Below are 26,426 nucleotides of genomic sequence, written 5' to 3'. Positions count from 1 at the left end.
AATTGTGAGAGGGTGTTTATTTACAGATTTGTATAGTGTGAACTCAGCTAAAGGGCATTGGAAAGCACCAGATTATATCACACAAAGCCACATTTATTTTTTTAACGTACATGGGTGATTAAATAACTTTCCCGGAATCACAGGACGTTGGGCTGATGCCGGGACTCCAGCCCTTGGACCACATTCCCTCTCACAGCATTAACTATTATAATAAAAATCTTGCAATCTAAAGCAGATAATATTCTTTAATTTCCAGCCTGCAGGCTTTCGATTTAACCGTTATTCTTCCAAATAATAGGTATATTCTGAGCTGTTAGTTATGAGTTTTCAATAAAGGCTGCAGAAAACAAGTGCAAGAGTGCTCCTACAAACAAACGTGTTGATCTCTACCTCTCAGTCATATAGCAATCATTTTAGGACATCCTCATTTCTCACTCCTCATCCCTACTTCTTATCCTTCACTCATACTTCTTTTTCCTAGTTCTCTTCCATCTCTTCTTCTCGACCCTGCTTATCCATCACCCCTACTTTTCATCCCTACTTCGCATCCGTCAGCCCCTGCTTCTCATTCATCTCTACTTCTCCTCCATCATCACTACGTCTCAACTAACACACCTACTACTTCTCAACCAACATCTCTACTGCCCATCCCTGCTTCTAATCCCTCACCCCTGCTACTCATCCCTACTTCCCATCCATCATCCCTAATTCACATTTATCATCCCTTAGTCTCATCCCTATTGCCTGCTTCTCAACTCTATTTCTCATCCATCAAACCTGCTTCTCATCCATCACCCCACTTTTCATGCCTCATTCCTACTTTTCATCCCTTATCCCTGCTTCTCATCCATCATCCATGCTTCACATCCTACATTCCTGCTTCTCGTCCCACATCTCATCACACATGCTGGCTTCTCATCCCTACTTCTCAACCATCATCCCTCTACTTGAGTGGTGGAGATAATGGATGAGTAGTAGGAATGAGAAACAGATGATGGCTGAGAAGTAGCGATGATGGGTAAGAAGTAGAGATGGCATAACGCGGAGGTGCATTGTGAGCAGAGGTGGTTGGCGTAGCTTGCAAGGCAGCATGCACACTTTGCTTCCGCTGCCTCTCCCTGCTCTGCTTTGCCCTTCGGTTTGCAGTGTCACCTGGTATTTTAGCGCATGAGGCACGTTTAGCGAGCTGTGGGGGGCTTTAACACATTACTTCCTCCCACTTCTTCTTACTTGGTTCCAAGACCAGCTTGAAGTTTTTTTGCCGGAAGCTATCTCACCTATATTTTCGTTTCTCATTTCTTCTAGCAAATTAAATTGGGCTTGTCTACCCTTGTACAAAGGCTATCATATCAAGAAGTCTCTCTTGGTTAAAAAGGCTGGATATTCACACTTTTGGAAAAAATACTCAGTTAGATCTAGCATCCTTAGTGTGGTTCCCCCCCCTAACTTTTTGCCTTCAGACCTCCTGTTTTGCAGACTTCATTTTTGCTGGCCTTAGGACTAAAGTGTTTGGTAAGATTGGCTAATCCACAACTGGCATATTTAATTTACTTGTACGTCCCTGGTAGAATTCCCCCACATGTGCCTAGGGCCTGTAAATTAAGTGCTACTAGTGGGTCTGCAGCACTGATTGTGCCACCCACTTAAGTAGCACTTTTAAACATGTCTTAGGTCTGCCACTGCAGCCTGTGTGTGCAGTTTTAAACTGTTATTTCGAACTGGCAAAGTAAACCTTCTTCCAGGACTTAACCTTCCTTTTAATAAAATGTCACCCCTACAATAGTCCCTGGACAGCACAGGGGGCAATGTTCATTGTATTTAAAAAGTTGGATGTGTACTTTTAACTTTTACATGTCTTGGTACTGAAACTCTCTTAAATTCGTTTTACGCTACAGCAATGCCTACCTCTCTCAGGATAACACTGGGGTTACCTTGTTAGATTTAATAAGCTGGAACTTCCAAATTGGAACAGGTGACTCATTCATGCTTAGTGTCTTTAGAATTGTGAGGGAAAAACCGACCTTATGGTGAAGTCAGAACCTAAATTACAATTTAGAAAACTTCACTTTTACAAAGTTGCCATTTACCTGCCTTAGCCATTTGGGGCCTGCAGCCTGTATCACATGACTAGGTGTAGTTGACAGTTGGGATTTGTGTATTCCTCCTAGAGAGCCATACACAATTGGAGCTTAGGTGTGTCTAGATGTGCCATCAATGGCAGGACGGGAGGGAGGAGCTGGCCACAGGCCCCCTTACTCTTGAATAGGCTATGTTAGGATGCAAAGAGGGCAGCATACGCCTGTAGTTAGTCTGGAGCAAGGACTGGAAGGCAGGTACCTGAAGACTTTTAAGGCATGCCTCTAGAAGCTTCTCCCACTTCAAAGACAAAACTGGGTATAAATATTGAACCTCAGATACCAATTCTTCAAGACACTTCTTGAGCTGGATTGCCATTCTGCTAGACCTCTATCCTCCTGTGCTGACCTGCTGCTATCTTTCCTGGGTAAGAAGGACTGGATCTGCATTTGTTGAACCCCGGACCCAGAGTGACATCAAGTGCAAGCTGGTTGGCCTATTTACTTGAGCCTCATTGACAGAAGGCTCCAAAAACCACAACCCAACGCTATCTGTGAGTCCACCCTGCCAAGTGCTGTCATCCCTTTTCTGGAACCTTGAAAGTGGGCCCAAGGTACTCTGCCAGCCCCTGTAGATCCAGTGGATCCAACACATCTTCTCTGCTGCACGGTGCAACTCTGAACAGAACTGCAGCTTTGCAGATCTCCACTGTTGCAAAGACCCACATTGCATTGCAGCTTGCCTCCTAATCAGAACTGCTGCTGCGCGACATCCTTGGCGCAAGCCCTCACATCCCTCCTTGACGGCAGTCTCAACAAAGCCGAACTCCGCATCGCAACCTCTCAGAACCGACTGCGCAACACATCCTCGACACCAGACTTTGCATCGCAAGCCCTTGTCGATGGGATCCTTGAGGACAATGCAGGACCTCTCATCGCAGCCTCACCATATCTTGGAACGGACGCATCACTTCAGCTGCACAAACCATCTTCGAAGCAGTACCTCGCAACGCTCCACATACTAGAATTTAAGCTACTTGGTTCGGCAAGCCCACTGGGTCCCTGTAGCTGGCCCGCTCTCCATTGCGGTCAGCCTGGACTTGTAACTTTGTCCTGGTACGGCAAGACCAGATATCCACAGTTGGGCTTAGGGCTGTTTGGCCCCATTTCCATTCTAATCTTTAAAATTGCATTTCTCCGGTTCTACTGATTAGATTTTTGTTGTTTTGATTTTGTTTTATTTATTAAAAATCACTATTTTTCTAACTTGCTGTGGGATCCATTCAGTGTGGTGCTTTTTTACTTTATTATTGTTTGATGTGTTGCACAAATACTTTACACATTGCCTCTAAGTTAAGCCCAACTGCTCTGTGCCAAGCTACCAGAGGGTTGAGCACAGGTTAATTTAGGGTTGGCTTGTGTCTCACCTTGACAAGGATTGTGGTTGCTGCTTTACCAGTGTTTACAACCCAGTCAACCAGTAACCCAATTTCTTACACACTTTGTGAGTCAAAGAGAATACCACTGATATTATTTATCGGAATTTCAATCTCAGGGGTATTCACATACGGTTCAAAGGCAACAGCAAAAGTAGGGTAAATATTGGCTAGTACGTTGGGCTTGCCATAATTAAGATCAACTTGATTTGTCTACTGATATTCACATATAAAATAGGTGTCTCTGAATTAGTATTTGTAGCCCAATCATCATGGAGGAGAGTGTTCGTCAATGTTAGGACAAGGGTATTGTGGTTGCTGTTATTCATATCTATTACAGCTATCACTCAAATTGGGCTATATACATAGATCTAATAATAGATGATTTATTTTGCTTGTGATATTTGACCTTTTAAAAGTGTGAACACCTTCCTGATCGGATTTGGAGCCACTATTGCAGGCCTAAAGTCTGTGCGCATAGTAAAAGAAGCCCCTTGAAGCGCCATTCTGGTTCACTTGTTTAGTGGCTGTGCCAATAATGCAGGAATTCCTCATCCTCCGTATTTGTAAGGACCTGTGTAATACTCAGTGGTTAAAAGGTTACATTTAAATCGACTGCGACTAATAGGAGACAACTAGCATCACTCTGGTCGAGAAAGTCATCCATAAAACATATTATTGATGTTTCAGTATGCTGCTAGGGACTTCAATTATATACATGAATTAATAAATGAAAGGTCCAGTAGGCAAGGCGATTAGTAAACCTAAAATAACAGGCAACCGTATATCTAGGCATTAGATTTACAATTGAATGTCATTTTTACCCAGATTATTAGATCACTTTATGGGAGTCCTGCTACCAAGGATCTTATTCCTACGCTAGTTTTGGTTGCCTGATTTATATTTTAATTCTAATGCCCATGTTTTCCTGAAATACACTTTTATGAAATTGGTCCATAAACTCCACCCACTACCCTATGCTGGTTTCCATAGGCGATGGCTTGTGTCCATTTTACGTCTGCAAGCATCAGCACTAAGAGAGAAACTTTATATGTGTAAAACTGCAGTCCCTATGACAACGGCTTTTGGTGTGTTAGACTTAGCATCCTTGGCGTGGTTCCCCTGACTTTTTGCCTCTACCTCCTGTATTTTTGACAGTATGCTGGATTTAATTTTTGCTGGCTTAAATGCTTTGGGCACTTTGCAACTGCTGATCATTGTCAAAGTGCAGGTGGTCCCAGTGTATATTGTTAGTATGATTGGTTATCCACGATTGGCACATTTAATTTACTGGTAAGTCCCTAGTACAGTGCACTGTGCGCGCCCAGGGCATGTAAATCAAATACTAGTGGGCCTGCAGCACTGATTGTGCCACCCACATGAGTAGCCCTGTAAATGTATCTTAGACCTGCCACTGCAGGGTCTGCGCGAGCAGTTTGAAACTGCCATGTCGACCTGGCAAGTGCACCCACTTGCCAGGCCCCTATGTTCCCTTTTCTTACATGCAAGGCACCCCTCAGGTAGGCCCAAGGTACCCCATGGGCAGGGTGTAGTGTTGTAAAAGGTAGGACATGTGCTGGTGTGTTCTACATGTCCGGATAGTGAAATATTGCCAATTTTGTTTTTCACTATGTAAAGGCTATCTGTCCCATAGGCAAACATGGGAGGGATTTGTAACATCTTACAAGTATAACTTTCCATTGGGACAAGATAGAGAAATGGATTTTAGGCTCTCTGAACTTTATTTAAATAACATCTTTTTAGAGAGATGTCTTTTAAATTGTATGTTTGAAAATGCCACGTTTAGTAAGTAGGCCTTTTCTGTTTTTAACCATCCATTTGTGCCTCTGCTGTTTGTGTATTACTGTCTGGTTTTGGAGTGACAGGAGCCGGGGATGTGCATTCAGTGTAGACAGCCCCAAGAGGGGGTTAAGGTGTGTCCTGCCTTTCTTGGGTGACGCATAGCTGGCATTCATACACCTTGGCTACATTTAGAGTGGTGGGAGGAGTTTCACTTGCATCTGAATAGACTGTCTCCTTTGAACAATGCTGTCTCCACCTGCTATGGTCATACTGCATCAGAGAGGACAGAACTGGTTTAGACTGGGCTCAGAGACCCTTGCCACAAAGAGAAAATGGAGTAGGAGTATTGGACATTAAACCGAAGAGAATCAGATCACTTCTGGACTCAAGAGGAACCTCTGTCAAGGAGAAGAGCTTTAAAGAGGAGTACTGCCCCTGTGCTGTATGTTCATTGCTGGGCTAGCCTGCAGTTGCTGCTTTTGCTAAGGAGAGGACAAAGACTGGAACTCTGCTGTGAACTTGCTTGAAGAATAATCTCCAAGGGTTTATGTGTGCTTGCCTCCTTTTCTGTAGTTTCAGGGACACAAAGACAGCAACTGAACTCCTCTGTGGACTCCTGTATTCAAAAGGGCGCCAATTCCAGTTTCTGGGCCCTGTGAATTGTGTTGTTGGTGCTGCAAAGCAAGAAAAACAAGTCTGCATGCGTCAGCAATGCCGCAACCTGCCCCGAGGCAGGGGGGCACAGCTCATGAAGTGCACAATGCACCGCCCCGCCTGCACTGCAGCTTCGATGCCTGCAATTATCGGCCTTCCTAACGGCAGCACTCGCAACCAAAACCGTCACAGCCAACGCCAGCATCACATTATCGCAGAACCGATAACGGACAAGAGTGACTTCACAAACTTTTCTACGTCTCATAGCCGACACCACCTAACCTTCCCTGTTCTGGACTGGATTTCATGCCTCCTCACGGACTAGACACCTCGCCTCCTTTGTGGCAGTAAGGAACCAGCTTCGCCTCGGCACCGAAGACCCACCTCCATGACGCCGTGCATCATCTTTTGACTTTGTTTCCAAGGTACTGTTGTTTGGGGGTCCGTGTGACTCCGAGCACGGCCTGTGCACCTCGCAGTCGGCACCGTATTTTGGATTTGTGCCTGTCACAACGTCGTAATATCCCCGGTTGGAGCCATTTTGTTTCTACAGTTCTATTTTTGAAGAAACCATTTTAAAATGGATATCTTGATACATGTATGCTGGATTTTTTTTGTTTTGGTCTTGTTTGGTTTAGATAAAGATACTTTATTTTTCTAAACTGGTGTGGTGTTTTCGCTGTTACTGTGTGTTTCGGTACAAATACTTTACACCTTGATTTTGGGATAAGCTGGTCTGCTCATGCCAAGCTACCAAGGGGGTGAGCAGGGTTATCTAAAGTGTGCAACTCACTTACCCGGACGAGAAGGAAGAGTCCCTACTTAGACAAAGGTGCCTTCCTCTGACAATTAAAGACCCCTATTTCTAACATGGTGTCACTCAAATACCCATGCATTGTTGGAAGGTTTAGTCCATGTACTTGAACATTAGCAGATCAACTGATGAGAATTGTAAAGCATCTGAACTGCAGACAGGATCACTACATGACTGGAGGATTAGCCAAAATGTGATACAATGCAGTAGTGTGTAGTTTAAAGTTTTAAAAGGAGTAAAAACAGAGCATCACAATCCTCTGCCTAAACGTATTAACTTTTCATCAGTTTTGCAAACATTGACTGTTGGTTATCCTACTGATTCTAAACACTGAAAACATAATGAAAGAAACAAAATGGCAACCTGAAAGTGTCTTAAATGTCAGAATTTAGAATAGGAACACAGGGTACATTTGGTCACATCCTGGTTCACTGTTAATGATTTTCTGTCTATTAAAAAGTCGATTTCATGGGACCTAGGGCTACTTGTAACTCAATGTCAACAAATTCACATTCGAGAGGGGGCCAAACTGGGTACTAAAGGGGGAAAAGGCTGTTAGACAAGGTAAAAAATGTAAATTGATACTTGTATAGCGCACTACTCACCCGCAAGGGTCTCAAGGCGCTTGTACGAATACCGCTGTGGAACCCCATCCTGGCTTTCCCTGTGAGGCATCCACTCCTGGGCACCCCCAAGGTGGAGGCCAGGCATCCTTAGCGTTGTGGGGGCCGTTGTGGAGATTAAGCAAGCTATTGCCCAGAGTTGCAGAGCGGGACTCCATGATTGGAATGGCACCAAGGCGAGAATTATCAGGTCCGTGGAATTTTTGAGCCCAAGACCCACCGAGGCGGGGAATTGAACCCTGGTCCCGGGCTAGACCTCTGCATCAGGGTCTGCCGCTCTAATCATTGAGCCACACTTCTCCACGTACACCAGGCATGACGGCACAGATCTGGGGAGATTTGAGTCATAGGGTTCCTCAATCCGGGTAACGCTCTCCAAACCAATAATGAACCTTAGTTGAAGGGTATAGGAAGCTGGCTCTGTAAATACTATACCAAAGTAAGGTATAATGTGCACAGAGTCTAGTGGAACCCCAAAGGCTTACAGAAGCTTAAATAGATAATACTAAAAGCTCTATATGTGGTAGTGTGGTCGAGAAGTTAGGCTTATCAGAGGGAAGTTTTAAGCATTTATTGTACACACTCAGGCAAGAAATGATAGCACGTACTCAAAGACTAAATCCAGACCAATTGTTTTGCATTAAAAGTTATTACTTTGTTATTTTATTTCTAGAACCAACAGGAACTCAGTTGCAGGTAAGTAACAGTTTCAAAAGTAGTAATTCTTTTCAAATGCAGTAAGAATTGTTTTGCAAGGCACTAGAAAATATTTTCCAGTATTAGTAATACCTTTGAACAGTAGAACTTTGCGAAAGAAGTAGTTAGACTTTTGTATGCAATAGGTTTGTAAATACAACACAAACCTATGGGAGGAAAACAGTGTTATGCATAAGCAGGTAGGTATTTGACTTACAATTCCAGTCTTCGGAGGTTTAGATCAACACTGGGCAAGGGACAGTTGAAGATGGGTGCTACACCACCAGTGGCACTGGGGCAGCCGAGTGCAGAGGTCACTGGACCTAATGTTAGTCAATGGAGACTGGGGGTACATCGAAGAGGCACGGTTTGCAGGTAGATAACCCCCCGGGGCCTGTGGCCTGAAACCGTGGGTAAGGGCAGCACAGGGTGCAACAAGGCAGCACCAATGCTACACCACCAGCGGCACAGGGGCATCCGGCTGCAAAATCTGCGATGCTAGCCCAATGTGTTTCAATGGGGAATCTCGGTAACACAAAGAGGCTGTAGGGTTCGGCCAAGAAGTTGGATGAAGGTGACCAACAGCTAGGCAGGTAAGTTGCAGGGTTTGAGGAGGTCGAGGCACCCTCATATTAGCTCCCCAAGGCCAGAGGGCTGAGGATGCAGGGGTACCTCTTGGTGTCGGATTCGGTCGCGGTTAGAGGGACCATTTGTGTACCACTTTAAACTATGGGCTAGGGTAGATCAGGTTTTTCCTGAAGGAGCACCAGCTCTGCAAGTTGAGGGGTCCATTGGATCACAGGCCAATAAATTGTGCCATGAATGGGATAACATGTATTGTGCCTAATTTAGAGGCATGGTGAAGATCTCCCTTGAGAATGGATACTAAAGCATACTTATATTGCAAGTTACAGCAGAAAACAAGAACCATAGTTTAACCCGCTACCAATGACTGCGGCACACCAGCACACAGTAAACTCACTAAAGAAATAAAGACAGCTAGCTCACTTATTGAGGGCATCACAAGTGCCCATTACAGTTGCAAGTTCAGCTGAAGAATAATTGACTGACTCCCATCACACTGTGCATCATACATATCATGCTGGTAAGTAAACATTCACCAAGAGATCAGAGCGAAAGCGATAGAAGGAAACATCAAGAACACTGCTTTATACGAAATATTAGCTAGAGTAGATTGAGCAAAGCAACTTTCGTAGAACTTTGAAGCACCTAGGAGTGCTATGCAAAACCTGAGATAAATTGAGATACATTAATTAAATGAGTGAATGTGTCGTTACTTACTGGTTATCTTCATTACCCGGATTAAGGTCCTCCTCGTCCCAGTCCTTTCCATGTAAGGCAATCCTACCGTACGACATCCAATTAAAATGTAATTATTTCTTTTTCCCCATTCCCACCCACCGGCATGCCCGTTATCAACAAGTCCAGACACAAACACAGCAGGAGGGAGGGAACAGGACTGGGATGAGGAGGATCTTAATCGGGGTAATGAAGATTACAGGTAAGTAACAATTCTGATTTTCCCAGAAGGAACGAGTCCTTGTTATTTCGGCGTACAGCACATAGCGCATTCAGGCCCTTATCAAGGTGGCCTGTGCGCGATCCTGTGCCCACCTAGACCTAGGTGTTTTCGAAACCAGTGTGACAAGAGCGCCTTTATTTTGCCCTGAAGAAGTTCATTTTATGAACGAAACGCGTTGGCTGGCTAATCTTCTTTGAAAATAAAAGGAACTTATCACCTACTAAGGCTTATTTGACTCTTTGACTACTATCGATATTTTAATAAGCGGTGCACCACTCCACCAACCTGTTTCTTCATTTGTCTGCTTAAGCAGTTAGCACTCTTCAACGGCAAGTGCTGGAGTTTGTTTTTGTGCACGCACTTTCGACTTTTGATGACTAAATACTAACAAGGGAACAACAGAAGGTAGTGCGGTCTCAGTGTCCGCCGTTGCCCGGTACCATAAACTCAAGTAACAACACATTACCCCCTCATAGGACCTACTCATCCCAGTCCTTACCATGCGAGGACCTCACAAGTAGAAAAACCATGAAAATAAATGCAGGACACCAGGGATCCATGCAAAAGTACAAAGTGTTTAATCAAAAAATGTTTAAGGTACAACAGCATTCAAGACGCCAGCAGCAAAATTGTCCACAGAGGCATGCAAAACATCAAGGCGATAATGCCGGCCAAAACGTATGATGGGACTGCCAACTGGCCACCGTACAAATTTTCTGGATAGAAATCCCCACCGCCTAAGCCCAGGAAGCGGACATAGAATGCATCGAACGGCCCTGCACCTGAGACGGAGGAGGCAGACCCACAGACTTATAGGATTGGCAGACCGCCAAACGCACCCACCGACTGATGGTGGGAGTAGAAACCTACTTCCCCTTGGCGACACCCCCATAGGAGACAAACAAGGCAGGAGAAAGACGAAACCCCAGGGTATGCTGGATGTAAACCTGCAGGGCTCTGTGAACATCCAAAGATGAAGGAACAACTGCATCGCCATCCTCAGGCAATTTAGGAAGAATCACCTCCTGCTGCAAATGGAATTTGGAGGCGACTTTAGGGAGAAAGGCCAGGTCAAGCCACAAAAACCACCCTGTCCTGCAGAAACTGCAAATAAGGAAAGGAAACAAGCAAAGTACCCAACTCACCCCAACCGCCTAGCGGAGGTTATGGCCAACAAAAAAGGCACATTAGCAGACAACCACAACAAATCTGCTACCAACAAGGGCTCAAAAGGGGGCAACTGCAGACCCTTCAAAACAGTTGGCAAATCCCAAGAAGAAACATTCACAGGAGTGACTGGACGACGAAAACGAAAACTCTGTAGAAGCCGACTCACCAAAGGAGCACCAGCCTCCAAGGAGGCCCCGGGACCCTAAATGCCTGAACCACAGCCCACTGAGCTGACAAAGTACAAGGGAAAAGGTCTGTCAAAAACCCATCTCAAAGAAACTCAAGAATACAAGCCGGATCCCCAACCACAGGATCCACACCGTGAGAGGAGCATCAGGAGACAAAAGAGTCCCAGTGCTTACCATAGCTCTTAAGGGTAAAATGCTGACCCGACTGCTGAATGTCACGGGCCACCGAAGAAGAACAAACCAAAGACTCCTATGTGAACCGTTCAAGTGCCAGGCCTTTAGATTTAAGCGATAAAGACGGGTAAAGATAGGAGAGGAAACGGAAGAGGAGACAAAACCAAGGGAAGCCAGACAAACCTGCCAGCTGCATCAGCAGTGGAAACCAAAGGCGGCTGGGCAAAATGGGGCAATCAAGAGTACAGACACACTCTCCCTCCGAATCTTCTGCAGCACCCTCGGGCGCAGGTGAATCAGAGGGAAGGTATACAGAAGGCCCGATGGCCAAGGAATCAAGAGTGTATCAACCGCCCAAGCCTGAGGGCAAATCACCTCTGAACAGAACCGAGGGAGAAGAAAGTTGTGAGAGGAAGTAAAAAGATCAATCCAGGAAGTCCCGAACCGAAGACAAAGGTCCCGGAACAAAGGAATAGACAGAGTGAACAGAACCAAGGACAGAAGGTTGCGGCCAAAGCTGTCCTCATGAAAGTTCAGGAACCCCTGAATGTAAACTGCCCTCAACGCCAACAGGTGAGCTTCCGCCCAGGCACAAATCATGTAAGCCAGTAGATTCAGAGAAGTGCACCAAGCCCCCCCACCCCCTGGCAGTTCAAGTAACAAGCCACCTGATTGTCGGTACGAAACAACAGATTCGCACCTTGGAGAGAAACCTGAAAGAACAGTATTGCCTGCCAAATGGCCGCCAATTCGAGGAACAGGCGCTGTGTGCATGAGACCACTGACCCTAGGCCTTCAAGGACCCCAATGTGGCCCCCCCATCCCCAAAGACTGGCGTCTGTCTACAACAGGATGGGAGGAGGAAGCTGGAAACACACCCACTTCTCCAGCTTAGGAGTGCAAAGCCACCAGTCCAACTCCTGAACCAGAACAGGGGAGAGAGTAACCAGAGCGTTGTAATTGGCACAGGAGGGGTCCCAATGAGTCAGCAGATGATTCACCAAGGGCTTGAGGTGCAGGCGAGGCCAAGGAACCACAGCTGTGGTGGCAGCCATCAATCCCTAGATCTGCAACCAAACCGGAGCCAGGACAGAAGGGTGACTCAGCAGGTCTCGCGGAAGAGCCTGAAGGTTAGAGACCCGAGCAGGAGAGAGAAACACCGCCCCAACAAGGTGTCAAAAAGCCCCCCCATAAACTGAAGTCCCTGCACAGGGACCAGATGAGACTTAACCAGATTCAGCTTGAACCCCAAACTCTGGAACATGGCCATTGTTGCCTCCATTGCCAGAAAGAAGAGCCTAAGGAAGGGAGGAAGCAGAGACCAGACAATCATCAATATAGGGGCACACGGAGAAACCCTGAGGCTGCAAATCCCCCACAGCAGTAGCCAATACCTTGGTAAAAGTCCAGGGAGCAGTAGAGAGGCTGAAAGGCAACACCCGAAACTGGTAATAGACCTTGTTCACTGCAAACCTCAGGAACCACTGGCATCCTGAATGGGCAGGAACACCGAAATAGGCGTCTTCTAAGTCCAGAGAAGCCAAAAAAAACCAACAAAAAAACCATCGCCCTTGTGGATGAGGGGGGGATGACGGATTGCAAGGTGATCATCCAAAAATTATCCATCCGCACCAACTTGTTTAAAGACTTTAGATTCAGAATCAGGTGGAAGGAACCATCGGGCTTTGGGGCCAGGAACAGAGTCGAATAAAACCCCAGGGCCTGCTTCGCCTCCAGAACCAGGACAACAGCACCCTTTGAAAACAAGAGGTCCACGCCGGGCAACATGGCAGACCTCTTCACAAGGTCTCTTGACAATGGGATGACCCAAAAACTGTCCAATGGGGGCTGGCCCGGGAATGAAATCTGGTAACCCAGACCGATGCCCGACAGGGCCCACTGTTCGGAAATCAGACTGGAACCAACAGTCCAGGAACAACGGGAGCCAAACCCCTACCATGGCATAGTCACTTTTGTCCAGCACCCCGGGGCTGCTGCTGAGGCTGGGATTTAAGACAGGACGCAGCCCGTCCACGGGCCGACTATGAAAGGGCTGAGAAGAAGACAGAGCACCATGAAACCCCTGTTTATAAAAGAAAGACTTCTTTTTCTGCACAGTCTGAAAAGGCTGCAACAACTTCCTCTCTTCCGCAGACCGCTGCACCATCGTGTTCAAATTGTCCCCAAAAAGCTGGGGACCATAAAAAGGCAGTTTATGAATCAAGGTCTTCTGAGCAGCATCAAGATTCCAACGCTTGGTCCAGACAGACCTCTGTAGTGAAGTTATGTTCCTTGCAAAATGGCCATCTTTGGTCATTAGACCTTTCTCTATGTTTTCACCTCCGAAGCCTCCCAGAATTCCTGTGTGCATTGTACTTTGTATCTGAGTGTTCCACTCTTGTCAGTTGATGGTCTGGTCAGCTGCCAAGGTGTAACGCTCTGCTGTGCTTTCCTAATAAACCTATCTTGTAACCTACAAGAAGTGTCCTGCTGTTTATGAATTGTACTCACAACATGTTGGCGACGATTTCAGCTGACCAGACCAAGCAGGAAGCACAGCGCAGCCTGAGCAGCACCTTGCACCCAGAAGAACCTGCGCGTTGCTTAAGGAATACTCTGCCTTCTACGGGAACTAAGGATTTGACTATAGAACTTGTGTACTGGAACCCAAATAAATAGTATTACTACGGAAACGATTACTATTGGAAAAGAAAAAGTAAACGTAACAGCAACGCCCTGGTCAACCCTATAGTTGTCCCTTATCATCCGGACAGCCTGCAGTCCAGGGTGTTTGCCTTTCTACTGCCAGTGTTCGTGTACCTACTCTAGAGATTGCTACCACCCTTATGCCTTACAAATTTTGCTCCTGCCCAGCTGGCCTTACTACAGTCGTGAGTCTCACCACTGAGTGGAATTGCCAGCAGCTACTGGTGCCTTGGAATTGGAACCAGCTATGTGAGTTGAAGGAAACCAGCACTCAAGTGAAGCGTTATACCTAAAGCAAAGTTTACAGCCTTCAAACTGAGATGCTATTGGAGATCATTGTCATTTTTAGGGGGCAGCGGTTGGCAGTGAATGTATTACTGTGCTGTACATCGGTACAGCCTGAGCATTTTGGCGGTGAGCAACTTTCATGTAATTTGTAAATTAATCGGAATGTGTTTCTTTGGATTTACGGAGAGCTGCATGCAGCGCAAGATATTACATCGATGACCGTTTCTGTGCATTTGCTATGAGCACAAATTTGAACGTACCAAAGTGACTGTCATTTATTGAAGCCACGTGTATACCCTGACTGGTTCTGCTGGAGAGGTTTCTTTTCGCTTTGTTGTGAACCTCGATATCTACGGTGAGACAGTTTACGCTTATTATTGTTGGGGCCCTTTGAGCTTCCCTGCCAGCAGTGTCTGTTGGTTTGGTTTTTTTTCAATTGTTTGCACGCGCACCCTTACCTACATCCTGCAGTCTTCTTCGAGTGTAACGATATCCTTCCTCTCGTCACAGCCAGCTGCTACACAACGTTTAGCCGCACGCATATGCCATTATCCATCTGGCACATAGTCTTTCACAATATTTTTTCCGTCCTTATGCCAACCACGTTGTCAATGCCTGCCTCAACCAAGTTTTCACAAACCCAAATTGAGTCTTTGACAGCTCTCCGGTGCCAGTCAATGTTTCCAGTACATTTAATTTCGTCAAGGGATTTCGGTTTGCTGCTTTCCGATCATCCGCATCCCTCGCAGAACTGCAGTGTCAAGTGGCTATAGGGGCATTGATTGGAAGTTCACGGTCAGATACTACAATTACAAGCCGCATGACCAAGATACATTGAACATTTGAATTTTCCATCTCTTCATTAGCAGCAAATAGTACGATCAACATGGAGAGACTGTGTTTGGTGATCCTTCTAGTGATTTTCAGCAAATGGAACGATCAACATGAAGAAACTGTGTTTGGTGATCTTTAGGGTGATTTTCTGGTATTGTATTGTACCTTTTGTAGCACATGTATTGTATTACTCTGTTGATGCCTTATAACCACACTTCAAATTTTCAAGAGTAGGGCATTGTGGGGGTGTGGACTGCTCCTTCCCAAGTTATATTTTTTTAAGAAGTGTGCTGCGGAACAGTAAGTGCTCTGTTCAGCTTACTGGTGGTATGGGTGGTGTGTATCTTTTACTTAGAGGTTAGTTCCCCTCTTATGGTGTTCTTTAGGGAGTGTTGTTCCCCTATAACGTTGTTTTTATTAGGGATGTTGTTTCTCATTACGATGCTCCTTGGGGGAGGCTACACGCATTGGATGTTGTTAGCTGAGTGATGCCTTGTGTGGAGACCATTGCACAAGGCCTTCTGTGGAAACCTTTTTACTGTGGAACTGTTTTGTTGTTAGGGAGCTGTGGTCCTTATTGGTGTGTAAAGTTGGGAGAGCTCAGTGCTCCAGTTTTGCCCTCTTAGAGAGGTGTTCCCTATTCCAGAGGTTATGGGGTGGTGTTGCTAAGTTCCCCAGTTTATTTCTTTTTGAGTGGTGTGTGAAGTTGTGGAGCTGTGTCCCCCTTTCAATTTGGATAGGTTTTGGGACTTAAGTGCCCCAATTTTTGTTCTAGTGCCCCAAATTTTGTTCCTAGGGTGGTGAGTGCCCTTTTGCAGTGTGGTGTGGGAGCTAAGTGCTCTAATTTCTGCGTGAAGCCTTGTGTGAAGACCTCAGATAAGAGATTGCTCACCGGAGCCTTACAATTTCTCCTGATTATAATGCCTTTACTTATTTTGCATTTCCTATTTGGGTGTGTAACGGCAAAGTACCTCTATTCACTTTAGAACATAATGTCTTGAGTGGGTGGTTAGTACCCAGTGCTCCAACTCGGTTTTCTTGAAAAGTGTGTAGTGGGACTAAACAGAGTTTTAATGGTTAGTACCCTCCGGTAGACCCCATTTAGGGGAGGTTTTAGTTCTCAGTGAGTACTCTCTGGTGTACCCTATTTAGGGGAGATTGTAGTTTTCAGTGTTCCCCGGTTTCCGTATTTCTAAAAGCTAGAGACACCATGTAGCTGGTAAAATATTAAAGGGATATCAAAGCACAAGCTGTACCGATATGGTGCGCGGTGCGATTGTAAGTTGACACACTGTAGGTGCCTGCTAGTTTATGTTAGTTTGTCCTTTCCATTTTGATCATATGCAAAGATGTTGTTCATTCCATGAATAAATTACATAGCGTTGTGAATAACTTGGACACGTCGTTCCAACTTGGACATATAATCTTAATTAATTGGATGTTGTGTGCACATTTATAGACTGTAACAGTGTAAAGTCTTTGACAACAGTGCCACCTAGTGAATTTTGAAAGTATTTAATGCTTGGTTCATTTAAAAAAAAAAAAAAATCAACAATAGGATGGTCACAATATGGATCTGTTTTGCAAGCCAGAACCAAACTAAAGCAGTTGAGGGGAAAGTGAGAAGATAGAATAGGGAAAGTCTTGAACCTGAAGCAGGTCAGTGGACATTGAACAACAGGTGCCAAGCCAGAGTAAATCCAGAACCAATGAAGCCTAGAACCGGGGCTCAGAGCCTTGAGCTCATGACCTGTGGGAAAAGAGAAGGCTTCTGGCACGTTTTCTGGTCAAGTGAGAGGTTCCTGTTGATCTCCTTCAAGGTGATGTGGTGGCTGACTCATACAAGCAATTCATGGTAGGCTGCAAAACGTTAAAAAAATATATATATGTGAACAACTGAAGCTTTCAGGATGGATTGTTGTAGAGATAAGTAGGGACATTAGTACCAGGGATTAGAGATCCAGCCATTAGAGTGGAACGTCTTAAGTAAAAAGTACTTAGTGTACAGAATCTTCTGCAAATGCTTGAGATGGCCGGACAGAACAGTAGTGCAACTTCAGCTAAGAGACAAACTTCATGCAGTAGATGATCCGAGTATAGAAGTTTGATGAAAAAGGTGGAAGAAAAGATAATACTTAATCCTTACATGCTTGCTGAGAAAAATTCCTAAAGACTTGGAGAGCAAAAAGAGTATATAGTATCAGCTGTGTCATGCAGAACAGCAGTCTTAGAGCACAACTTCCCAGAGAGTCGGAGAGCAAAAAGCTAATCTTGCATATCCTACAAATAGTTGTAACTGAACCAGCAATAGATCTTTCTGTGCTCAATGAATTTGAAGTAAAGTTCCATGTAATTATTGCAAACATCACCATCAAAGATAAACTGTGGTATTGTTAGTGGGTGTCAGCGTCTCCAAAGTTCTTTGGTGGAGGTTGTGGGGGTAGACCACCCTTTTTGTTGCATCGTTTTTTTTCCCACATAAGCATTGTCTTGTTTTCTCGCTTTCCCTAACGGAGGGAGATGGGGAGTGGAGTAATGATATTTGCAATGTTGATGTATTCAATTATATGAAGTTTTTAATGCATTTCTTTTCATTCCAGTCTCATTTCTGATACCAAGAACAGGGAGGATAGTAATGGTATTTGCAAAGTTAATGTATTCAATAATATTTGCAATGTTAATGTATTCAATGATTTTTGCATTTTTAATGCATTTCTTTTCATGCTTGTGTTTTTCATGATACTAGAACAGGGAACATTTCCCGCAACTAGGACAGAGTTTCTGAGTCTCCTTTGCGATTTGAAAGTTCAAAATGCTTCAGATCTTCTATCTGTCTCAATTATCAGTGTTGTTGTCTCTCATGTTTGCTTTCTTTTCGTAGTTCCTTTGTTTATTGTTCTTTTCCAGGTAAAGGAGGAGGATGTGTAGTGAAGTTATGTTCCTTGCAAAATGGCCATCTTTGGTCATTAGACCTTTCTTTATGTTTTCACCTCCTAAGCCTCCCAGAATTCCTGTATGCATTGTACTTTGTACCTGAGTGTTCCACTCTTGTCAGTTGATAGTCTGGTCAGCTTGAAAGGTGTAACGCGCTGCTGTGCTTTCCTAATAAACCTATCTTGTAACCTACAAGAAGTGTCTTGCTGTTTATGAATTGTACCCACAACATCCTCCTACCAGTGACTGCTGCCCCTGCAGCCGAGGAGAAGGTCCACAGGGTATCAAAAGTCACATTAGACAAAAACTGAGCCAAGACCTCCATCTGCACAAAGATAGGAGTGGGGTCCTCCTGATCCTGAAGACAGTCAAACAACTTCTCAGAATCCTTGATAACGACCTGCGAGGCATAGGCCGAGGTGCTAGCCCGAACCCCAAAATGAGAAGCAGCATAAGAACGCTTTAGCGTGGACTCCAGCTTCCGTTCAACCGGGTCAGCAAGGGTAGCCTCTTCTTTAGACAAAGACGAAGCCATAGAGGACAAAATAGAATTGACCGTAGGAACTTGAGGAAACTGGGCCTCAAACTCCACCAGACAATACTGTTTGCCCAAAAAGTGAGGAATCCCCTGCTTGTCGACCTCAAGCCATTCCTTAGCCAGAATGTCCTTGATGACATCACGAAAAGGTAAGTCATCCACTACCGTGGTACTATACTGGGAGTAAAACCACTCATCAGGGAATGACTTAGGATCAAATCCCAGCACCTCACGAAAATGGACTAATATATCCGAAAAAACTTCGTCCTGGATATCCTTCCCCTAAGGGGAATTGTCCATGTCCTCATCATCCTCCAATTTAAACTGTTTAGCCGAAGGTTCAAGCAGCGCAGCCTGGACAGCAGATTTAAATCCTGCTAATCAGACCTGGGAATCTGCAACAGTTCACCCTCATGCAGCTCCTGCACATTATTCCATTTGGTTGATGACTTTGCAGTCACCGGAGAGGATTCCTCATCCCCTAAGGAAAAACAAAAAGAACAAACACCACACAGGAAGCCACAGAATGAACCAGGAAGTGCCCAGCTACTCCCAATAAATACAGTCACCAGGCAACAAAGTCCAGGGCAACACGAGACTTGGAAATGCCTAAAAGGACAGCCCTGCCGTCTCTCCCACAGCCACAGAAATAACAAGCATTGGCATAGTCAATAGGTCTCGCATTTGGGACCTTAGAAGTGTTTAGTCATGCAACAGTTGGTGTTACTGCACCAAGGATATTCTGCTGCATAACTAAATACTTATAAGGTCCCAAAAGCGAGACCTATTGGCTATGCCAATCAGGCGCGCAACACTCATTGGACTCACAGGGCTTCAAGCCCCCCCCCCCCCCCCCGTCGTGTGTGGCAGCCCGGGAAGAGATAGCTTCCCGGCGCATATGCAGCCGCACCCGAGCACTTCACAGATCTTTAAAGACCATTTGTATGGTAATGAGGCCTCGCTGTTGTTTCACCCCTTGTAAGAGCCCCTGCAGCTCCACTCTGCCTATGGCTTAAAAGATTCAGCCCCCCCCCCCCGTAATTTTTTCTTAGTCCCCCCCCCCCCCGAAATTTGGCTCTAGTTGCGCCTCTGATGCCAATGCTTGTTTTCTTAGAATTCTGGAACTGTGGTCTTATTTAACCCAGTATAGAACCAGGACTAACCGGTGCTTCCTACCTGGCCAAGGCACTAATAGGTGCTTCGTAGCTGCATTCAGAACCGGCCTTTGCCTAGCTAGCGCTCTGGGCGAAACCAAATTTTGCATTCTCTCACTCGTCGTCGTTAATTATCTGTGTGTTAAAAACTTTAAAGAGGTAAAATGACATGGGGAAGGAAGGGACTCTATGAGAAGAAGACCAAAACAAATGAGGACACAGGTACCTTCCTAAAAAGTGTTAAAGCACACGTGTGTTTGGAGCTCAGTGTAAGGGATAATATGGTAGGCAGCTCCTGCTTCCCTCTGAAGGACAGCGCCCTGGGCATGGGCCCAGCTCGCCCATGCTAAAGGCCGGCCCTGCCTGCATGTCTTTGTTCTGTGTAGCCCTTTTAATCTTACCAAAACAGAAAGCACCTGTCCTCAACTATTTATCAGGAAATACATTTATAAGGGGGTTGGAACCCCCCCCTTCCCCAAACTACGCTCCTGGCTAGGGTGAGACTGACCATCTCTTGCTGACCTGTTCGTCATCCCTGTGTTCTGACGCAGTACGGAGCGAGGAATGCAAAGAGGTGACAACAAGCCCGGACAGACGGACATCGTGCGCCTGACCTGGGACTGGCGCCGGTTGTACACCGTGACCTCTATTGGCCCTTGGGATGGGAGGAGGGGGGGGGGGGGAAGAGTCCTTTCTCTTTCCGGATGTATGACAAGGAATATCCCGGATATGGCAGGGTAAATAACCATGGCTTAGTAAACTGTGGAGGCCCTCTAAGGTGCGCAAACGCTTATGTGACAGTGACGCGCCAGCAAATGCACGGGGGCAGACACGCAAACTTCATTTCCTGAGTGTGTGTGTGTGTGTGAGGTGGGGGGGAATGCAGCTGGCTGATAAAAGCACAATGCAGGGTGGGGGGGGGGGGGAGGAGTGTGTGCACACTCCCGCCCCTCTCACGCTGATAGCAAGTAGTATAATTGTGCGTGACAATGCTCTGGGCCACTTGTTAAGGAGCCCTCCCTCTGCATGGGAAGGGCGCGCCTGCTTTGGGGGAGGTGCGCGAGTCCCGACAAAAGACGCGCGAACTCTTGAATTGTTTTTCAGGGGAAGAAGGAGCCAAAATGCAAACACGCATTGTGTAACATCGTGGAAATCGCACCGAGGCCAATTCAAGATCGCACCACACAGATAATACCTTTACGTTGAACTGGCCTTTCTAGTTGACTGTAGCACACACCCACGAGCCGGCCACAGGATTTTAACTGTACAACAAAACCAGTCAGACTCACGGGGTCAGCCCTGCGGCTGCCCAATGAGCGTCTCTCGCTCTGTAGGCAAGCATTACCAAGACAAGCAGGAAGTGGGATAAGGGAGAGGGTGGCAAATGGCGTGTACATTTCGCGGGCGCTTTGATGTTCGCAGTGGCCGCGCGGCTCACTGAGAACATCAAAGCGCCCGCGAAATGTACACGCAGGCTGCCAATTGGTGCGCGCGCCAGGCGCACATGCACTGTGTGAAAGTGATCGCGATCACACATCAAAGCGAAAGTGAAAGCAAACGGTGTGCAGGCTGCCAAATGGTGCGCGCGCACGGCGCACATGTACTGTATTTGGAGGCCTGAAAGCACTCGTTTGCACTTCCAGATCCCCCATTTACAAAAGCTCTCACGAGAGCAGCGCTAAAGCGCTGTCTCAGGCGAGACCCAAAAGCCGCGGGAGCCGGATGCTGCTAGAAACCCAAAACGACCCGAAGCCAGAATGCCAAAGAAAGCTTTCCGCCTCAGCCAAGCACATGAGCGGGGAGCATCTGGCAACAGAGCAGGAAAACAAACACGCACAGTAAGCATCAACACAGGGAAACTGAAAGAGACAAACTCACAGCACTGTAGTCTCAGAAACAGGAAACACAGCACCGCGAACACCAACCTTCCGACTGCCGTGTCAGACAGTAGAAAAAACAGGCATTATTGCTTAAATGGGAAAAATAACTACTGACGTTTTAATTGGCTGTTGTGAGGCAGGATTTCCTCACATGGTAAGGACTTGGACTAGGAGGTCCTATGAGTGGATAATGAACCTAACTCAACTGAACAAATAGGCAAGTAGGAGCGAAAACAACATGTATGCTTTTCATATTGGTATTACATTCACAGTTCAGACTGGTTTTGTAATAGGGAGGAATGCAGAATGTTAGGGTTTGAAATGAAGATCATTGACAAAACAAGGAGGTCACAAACAAAAACACTCCTAATCATGCCCCACATCATGCCATAGTCTGAATGCTAACCTAAAAAGGAAAACGAAATGCAAGGGAAAAAACAAGCGTTTGTCATATTCAGTCTAGTCTTGTTAAAGTAACGACAGTGTACTGCAAAGTCTCAGTGTGAAATCGTGACTCAACGGGTCGTTTCCTATGTGATACTTTCAAAGGTATTATTACATTTATAGGGAACTTAGAACCTCTGACGAGGTGTTGAAGCGCTTAACACTGGGCAAAACGCTCCTTCTTTTAGCCAAGGTTAGTGGTTAATCCAATGGTTTTCGTTCACTAATAACCTTTCGCACTTTCGCTCTCCCTCTGTATATGTCACAGTCCGGGACCTCGGTGCAGGTTTTAGATGACTCTTTGTTTGCTGCGCTGCCAACCTTGTTGGTTTCGACTGAGAGCAGCTTTCAATCCTGGTTGTTGTTTAGTATTTCATTCCTATTCAACCCTCCTCTTGCTTAAGTACATGTATAAGGCAAAGGGCAAATATTCTGAACTTACTGTCTGACTAAAGTCACTGCGAATCTGACCATGATGTCTCTAAAGATAAAGAACCCGAAGACGTCTGTTCCACATCCCCTGCAGTGCCGGCTGTCTGTCTGCTTCTCAGATTTCTGCCGCACTGCAGCCAGAAGAAAGAGTTATCCCTGAACTGCTGCCCTACCAGTGAAGGCTCGGCATGTAAGCCGGCGGTCGGGTGTACCTGTTAACTTGCTCTTCATTGGCTGCCGAAAGCAGCTGTTCAGTTGTTCTCAGAAGCGCTGTTTGATTGGATATGTTGATTTCCTGCTCAGCACGTTCATCCTCTGAGTCCAGAACGGAGGAATCCGAAGCGGCTCGGTACTTCAAATTATAGATCGACGAGCCAACCAATTAACTGAACGAGCCGAACCAATATTCTGGCTCGATTTTTACAGCACTTTAACGAGCGTGTCCTGTTGGGCCTCAGGCAGAGGCGCAACTAGAGCCAAATTTCGGGGTGGGGGCTAGGAAAAAATTCCGGGGGTGGCTAAATCTTTAAGCAATAGGCAGAGTGGCGCTGAAGGGGTTCTTAGAAGGTGTGAAACAACAGCAAGGCCTCATTAACATGCAAATGGTCCTTTAAAGACCTGTGAAGTGCTCGGGTGCGGCGGTGTCAGTGCCCTGGAAGCTGTCTCATCCCGGGCTGCCACACACGAAGGGGGGGGGGGGGGGTGGCTGCCACACACGACGTGGGGGGGGGCCCTGAAGCCCTTTGAGTCCAATGGGTGTTGCGCGCCTGGCCTCAGGCCCACATGAACGCAATAACTGACGCAGACACAGGGTAGTCATGTACAGTAACTGGCCACGAGCACGTGCACCCGGGCCCTTTTATTAGCGGGGTCACTCACTCGTGACACCCGTGATGGATGGGTGTGGGGGTGCATGTGTGCCCAGCCCTCAGGGGAGTGGCTGGAAGTATAGCTTCCTGCGGGACACTAGAACGTGTCCGGCAGGACACTACATTCCTCCCCAACTTTATTGAGGAACAAACAAAATCTTAGTCCAACCTGTGGGGACAAAAACAAACAGTTAACTGAATACCACAGGGTCCATCAGTCTTCTGAGTCAGGTGGCAGGACGACGTGAGCTAGTGACTTTGCTTGCAGCAGGACTTTCTCGGCGGGCACCCGTAGTTTAACCTGAGGAGTTCAGGACACGACTGCTGGCTTGGAGATGCCTGCTGCGTAACGTCAGTTCACTGATGACATATCCTGCGTGGCTCTCATCTCGCGGACATCGGTGATGGTCTGTGGTGAGTTCGAACAGTTCTTTGCGTCATGAATATGGATGGTGTCCCAGGTGAGAGTTCTTGGAGGCGTGGTCTGATCATTTGTCTCTGAGGAACCTTTTGGCTCCAGACGATGACCTGTTGGTGGGGCAAAGTCTCTCTTCACTCTCGCGCCTGGGGAGGCCCATTGTCGAGGTGGCTGCGGGCCTGTAGGAGGGCTGCGCTGGTGGCTGCTTGTGTGCCGACTGGAGGCAGCTGCAGGGCCACCGAGGAGCCGTTACTTAGTCGCACGCACAACCCTCTAGGGTGGATGAGTCTTGGCCGAGTCTTGTTCTCACTGCCGCAGTTCGGGTGTAGGCCAGGTTCACAGGTAGCCTCTGGTTCTTTTGTCGGCTGGCGTGGCGACGGTGCAAGGCTCCAGTCCACCGATATTCTGGGAGCGGTGTTGTTTGACACAGCCATGTGGTGACTCGGGATGACAGGTGGTGGTGACTTGCTTGGAGAGTTGGATGTCAGGAGGGACTTGGCAGTCATGTGCCTCCGCCTTGCTGAGGTGGAGTGTCTGTGGCGGCTTGACACGTAGAGTGTGGGGATCCTCTCTTGCATGGCTTGGGGTCACTGCCAACTCCATCTTGAGGCAGTGTGAGGACGGACACTCGGTGCTGATCTTCACCTGTGGCATCTGCGGACAGGAGCAGGGATGCCGCTTGACTTAGACTGCCGACACTCGGGGATGGACGGTCGCCTGGGGGAGCGTTAGGATGAGACGCGGTTGGCGCTTGCTGCGGCTTATGTTCGGTTCACCCATGAGGCTGTATCCAGGAACGTCGGTCCACCTTGGTGGCTGTCTGGTGTGTCAGGGTGTGCTCTTGGCTTGCAGTGAGTATTCAGCCCACCTGTGTTCCTCCGGTTTTCGGGGTGACGGGGCTGTTACTCTCTTCTTTCTTCGAGGGCATTGCGCTTGGACCTCGAAACGGCGCTGTCGTGGCGCCGGCTTCTGCCTTCGCTCCGGCGCGCTCCCTGCTTGCTGGACGACGTGACGTCCGGTCGCGTGTCGCTGGTTGTTGGAGCGCATGTTGCTGTGGCGGCCTGCCACGTGGAGAGTGCGACTCCTCTCTTGTCTGGCTTGGGTCACCGCAGACTCCATCTTGAGGCAGTGTGAGGGAGGACACTCTGTTGTCTTCGGCCCATTGCGGGGCTTTGCTGGTGCAGTAGAGACGTAGATGCCCTCTGTGCTGCGTTCAGCAGTGTTCCTTTGTGGAGATGTCTTTATCTCCCGTGTGCTTGCCCGTGCTGTAAGGTTCGCTGGCGCGTCTTTCTGCGCGCCTCTGACTTGGTGCGCTCCGTCTTCTTACTTGGGCGCTTTCTTCTGGCACTAGGTGTGCCTGTGGTGTAGCTTGCGTTTGTGCCTGTACACCAGTAGGAGCGAGTGATGCGATCTCCTTTCTGGGGGCAGCTTTGGACAGCCACTTGTGGTGTGCGCTCTGCACCAGTCTTTCTTGTGCTTGTAGTGGGGGGTTACCTTGAGACATTGCTGTCTGGCTGGTCTTCCACTCTTGCTAGTGGGGGTTGTCTTTGGTGTTGCTGCTTGAGTTTGGTCAGCGCTTGCTTAGGCTGGAGGAGCTTCGGGCTTCCTGGGGGGCCCTTGGTGATGTGCCACCATCTTTCTCCTTTGAAGGTCTAGGCAGCCCATTGGGGTGGCGCGCAATGCATCCCGTCTTCGTGTGCTTCTTTTGGGGCTTGCCATCTTACTGGGCTTTGCTGCATAGGGACAGACACTGTAGGCCTCTCATGTGCTTTTCTCTTGCAGGGCAGCTGGGTACCATCAGTTCTTGTGCTGGCTGTGCTTTGCAGCCTCAGTTTTCTTTGAGCGAGGGTGGTGCAGAGCTGTAGATGTCCCTGTCCTCATCCGTTAGTTTAGGTGGGGTTGGGTACTCTTCTCTGTTGGCGCGCTTCTTCTCTTCCTGGGTGCTGCGGGCTAAGGCTGTGCTGCTTTTGGGCCTTTGGTGACACTGTTCTGGCTAGATTTTACTTGGCGGGGAAGGTTTGGGCTTCATGCAAGCTCTCTGCGGGGCTACCAGTCTTTCTTTTGTGCTCATTGTGTTGTCTCTGCCCACTTGGTGAGGTCACACTTGAGTAAGCTAGTGCTTCTCCTGATGTATGGCATGTCTGTGCATCCACTTTGGTGCTTGACTGAGGTAGCTCTCAAAATAGAGGTAGCCTTGAGGTTTCTTGGCTCTCACCAGGGGAGCTACGTTGGTTCACTTCAGCCTGCTAGAAAGTCCTCAGGGTGCGTGCTGTGCACCGGGCTATCGGCCAGCAGCCTCTGGACTGCAGTCTCGTGGGGCTGAGCTGTGTCCTATCCACTTGACTCATGGTGGCTGCGTCTTGCGTTAGTGTCTTGTCACAGGCTGTGACCACTGCTTCTCGATGGCTGTTGACCCTCCAAACACAGGGCACTGCTGGCCCCTTTTATTCCAGTGCCTGCTCCTCTGTCACTCAGGAGCTCCACTTGTAAGCTGTCTGGGAGGGTGGACGTGCTGGTCTCTTCCTTTGCTGCTGAGGCCAGTGCAGGGTTTATGTCCGAGTCTGCATGGAAGCCTAATGCAGCCGACGTGTTTGCTCCAGTTAGAAATAAACGCAGCTCATCTCACTCATCCCTCATCTCACTCTTCGGTGCATGCAAACTGGTGCGTCAGGCCGGGGGCCATGTAACACAGCTCTTCGCTTCCCAGTTGCGCCGCTTGGTGCCCTGGATGGCCGCTGGAGGGGCTAAGGCGG

The 26,426-nt window shown here is 47.4% G+C and overlaps 1 protein-coding gene across 4 annotated transcripts in view; it reads right to left on the bottom strand.

Annotated features, from left to right (window-relative positions):
* Positions 1-22,615, bottom strand: part of TIGAR (TP53 induced glycolysis regulatory phosphatase) — a 248,087-nt gene extending 225,472 nt beyond the window's left edge. The window contains exon 1 of one of the 4 annotated variants that reach the window (XM_085652583.1): positions 22,397-22,615. In XM_085652583.1, coding sequence (XP_085508709.1) covers positions 22,397-22,428 — 32 coding nt within the window. In that variant the 5' untranslated portion in view covers positions 22,429-22,615. The remainder of the gene's footprint in view (positions 1-22,396) is intronic. The other 3 variants (XM_085652585.1, XM_085652588.1, XM_085652586.1) reach the window with 3 other exon arrangements.
* Positions 22,616-26,426: the final 3,811 nt, after the last annotated feature.

Source organism: Triturus cristatus, chromosome 4_1 (assembly GCF_964204655.1).
Source record: "Triturus cristatus chromosome 4_1, aTriCri1.1, whole genome shotgun sequence".
NCBI classification, from domain to species: domain Eukaryota; kingdom Metazoa; phylum Chordata; class Amphibia; order Caudata; family Salamandridae; genus Triturus; species Triturus cristatus.
Note: the sequence above shows the minus strand (reverse complement) of the source record. Positions and strands in the feature narration are given on the sequence as shown.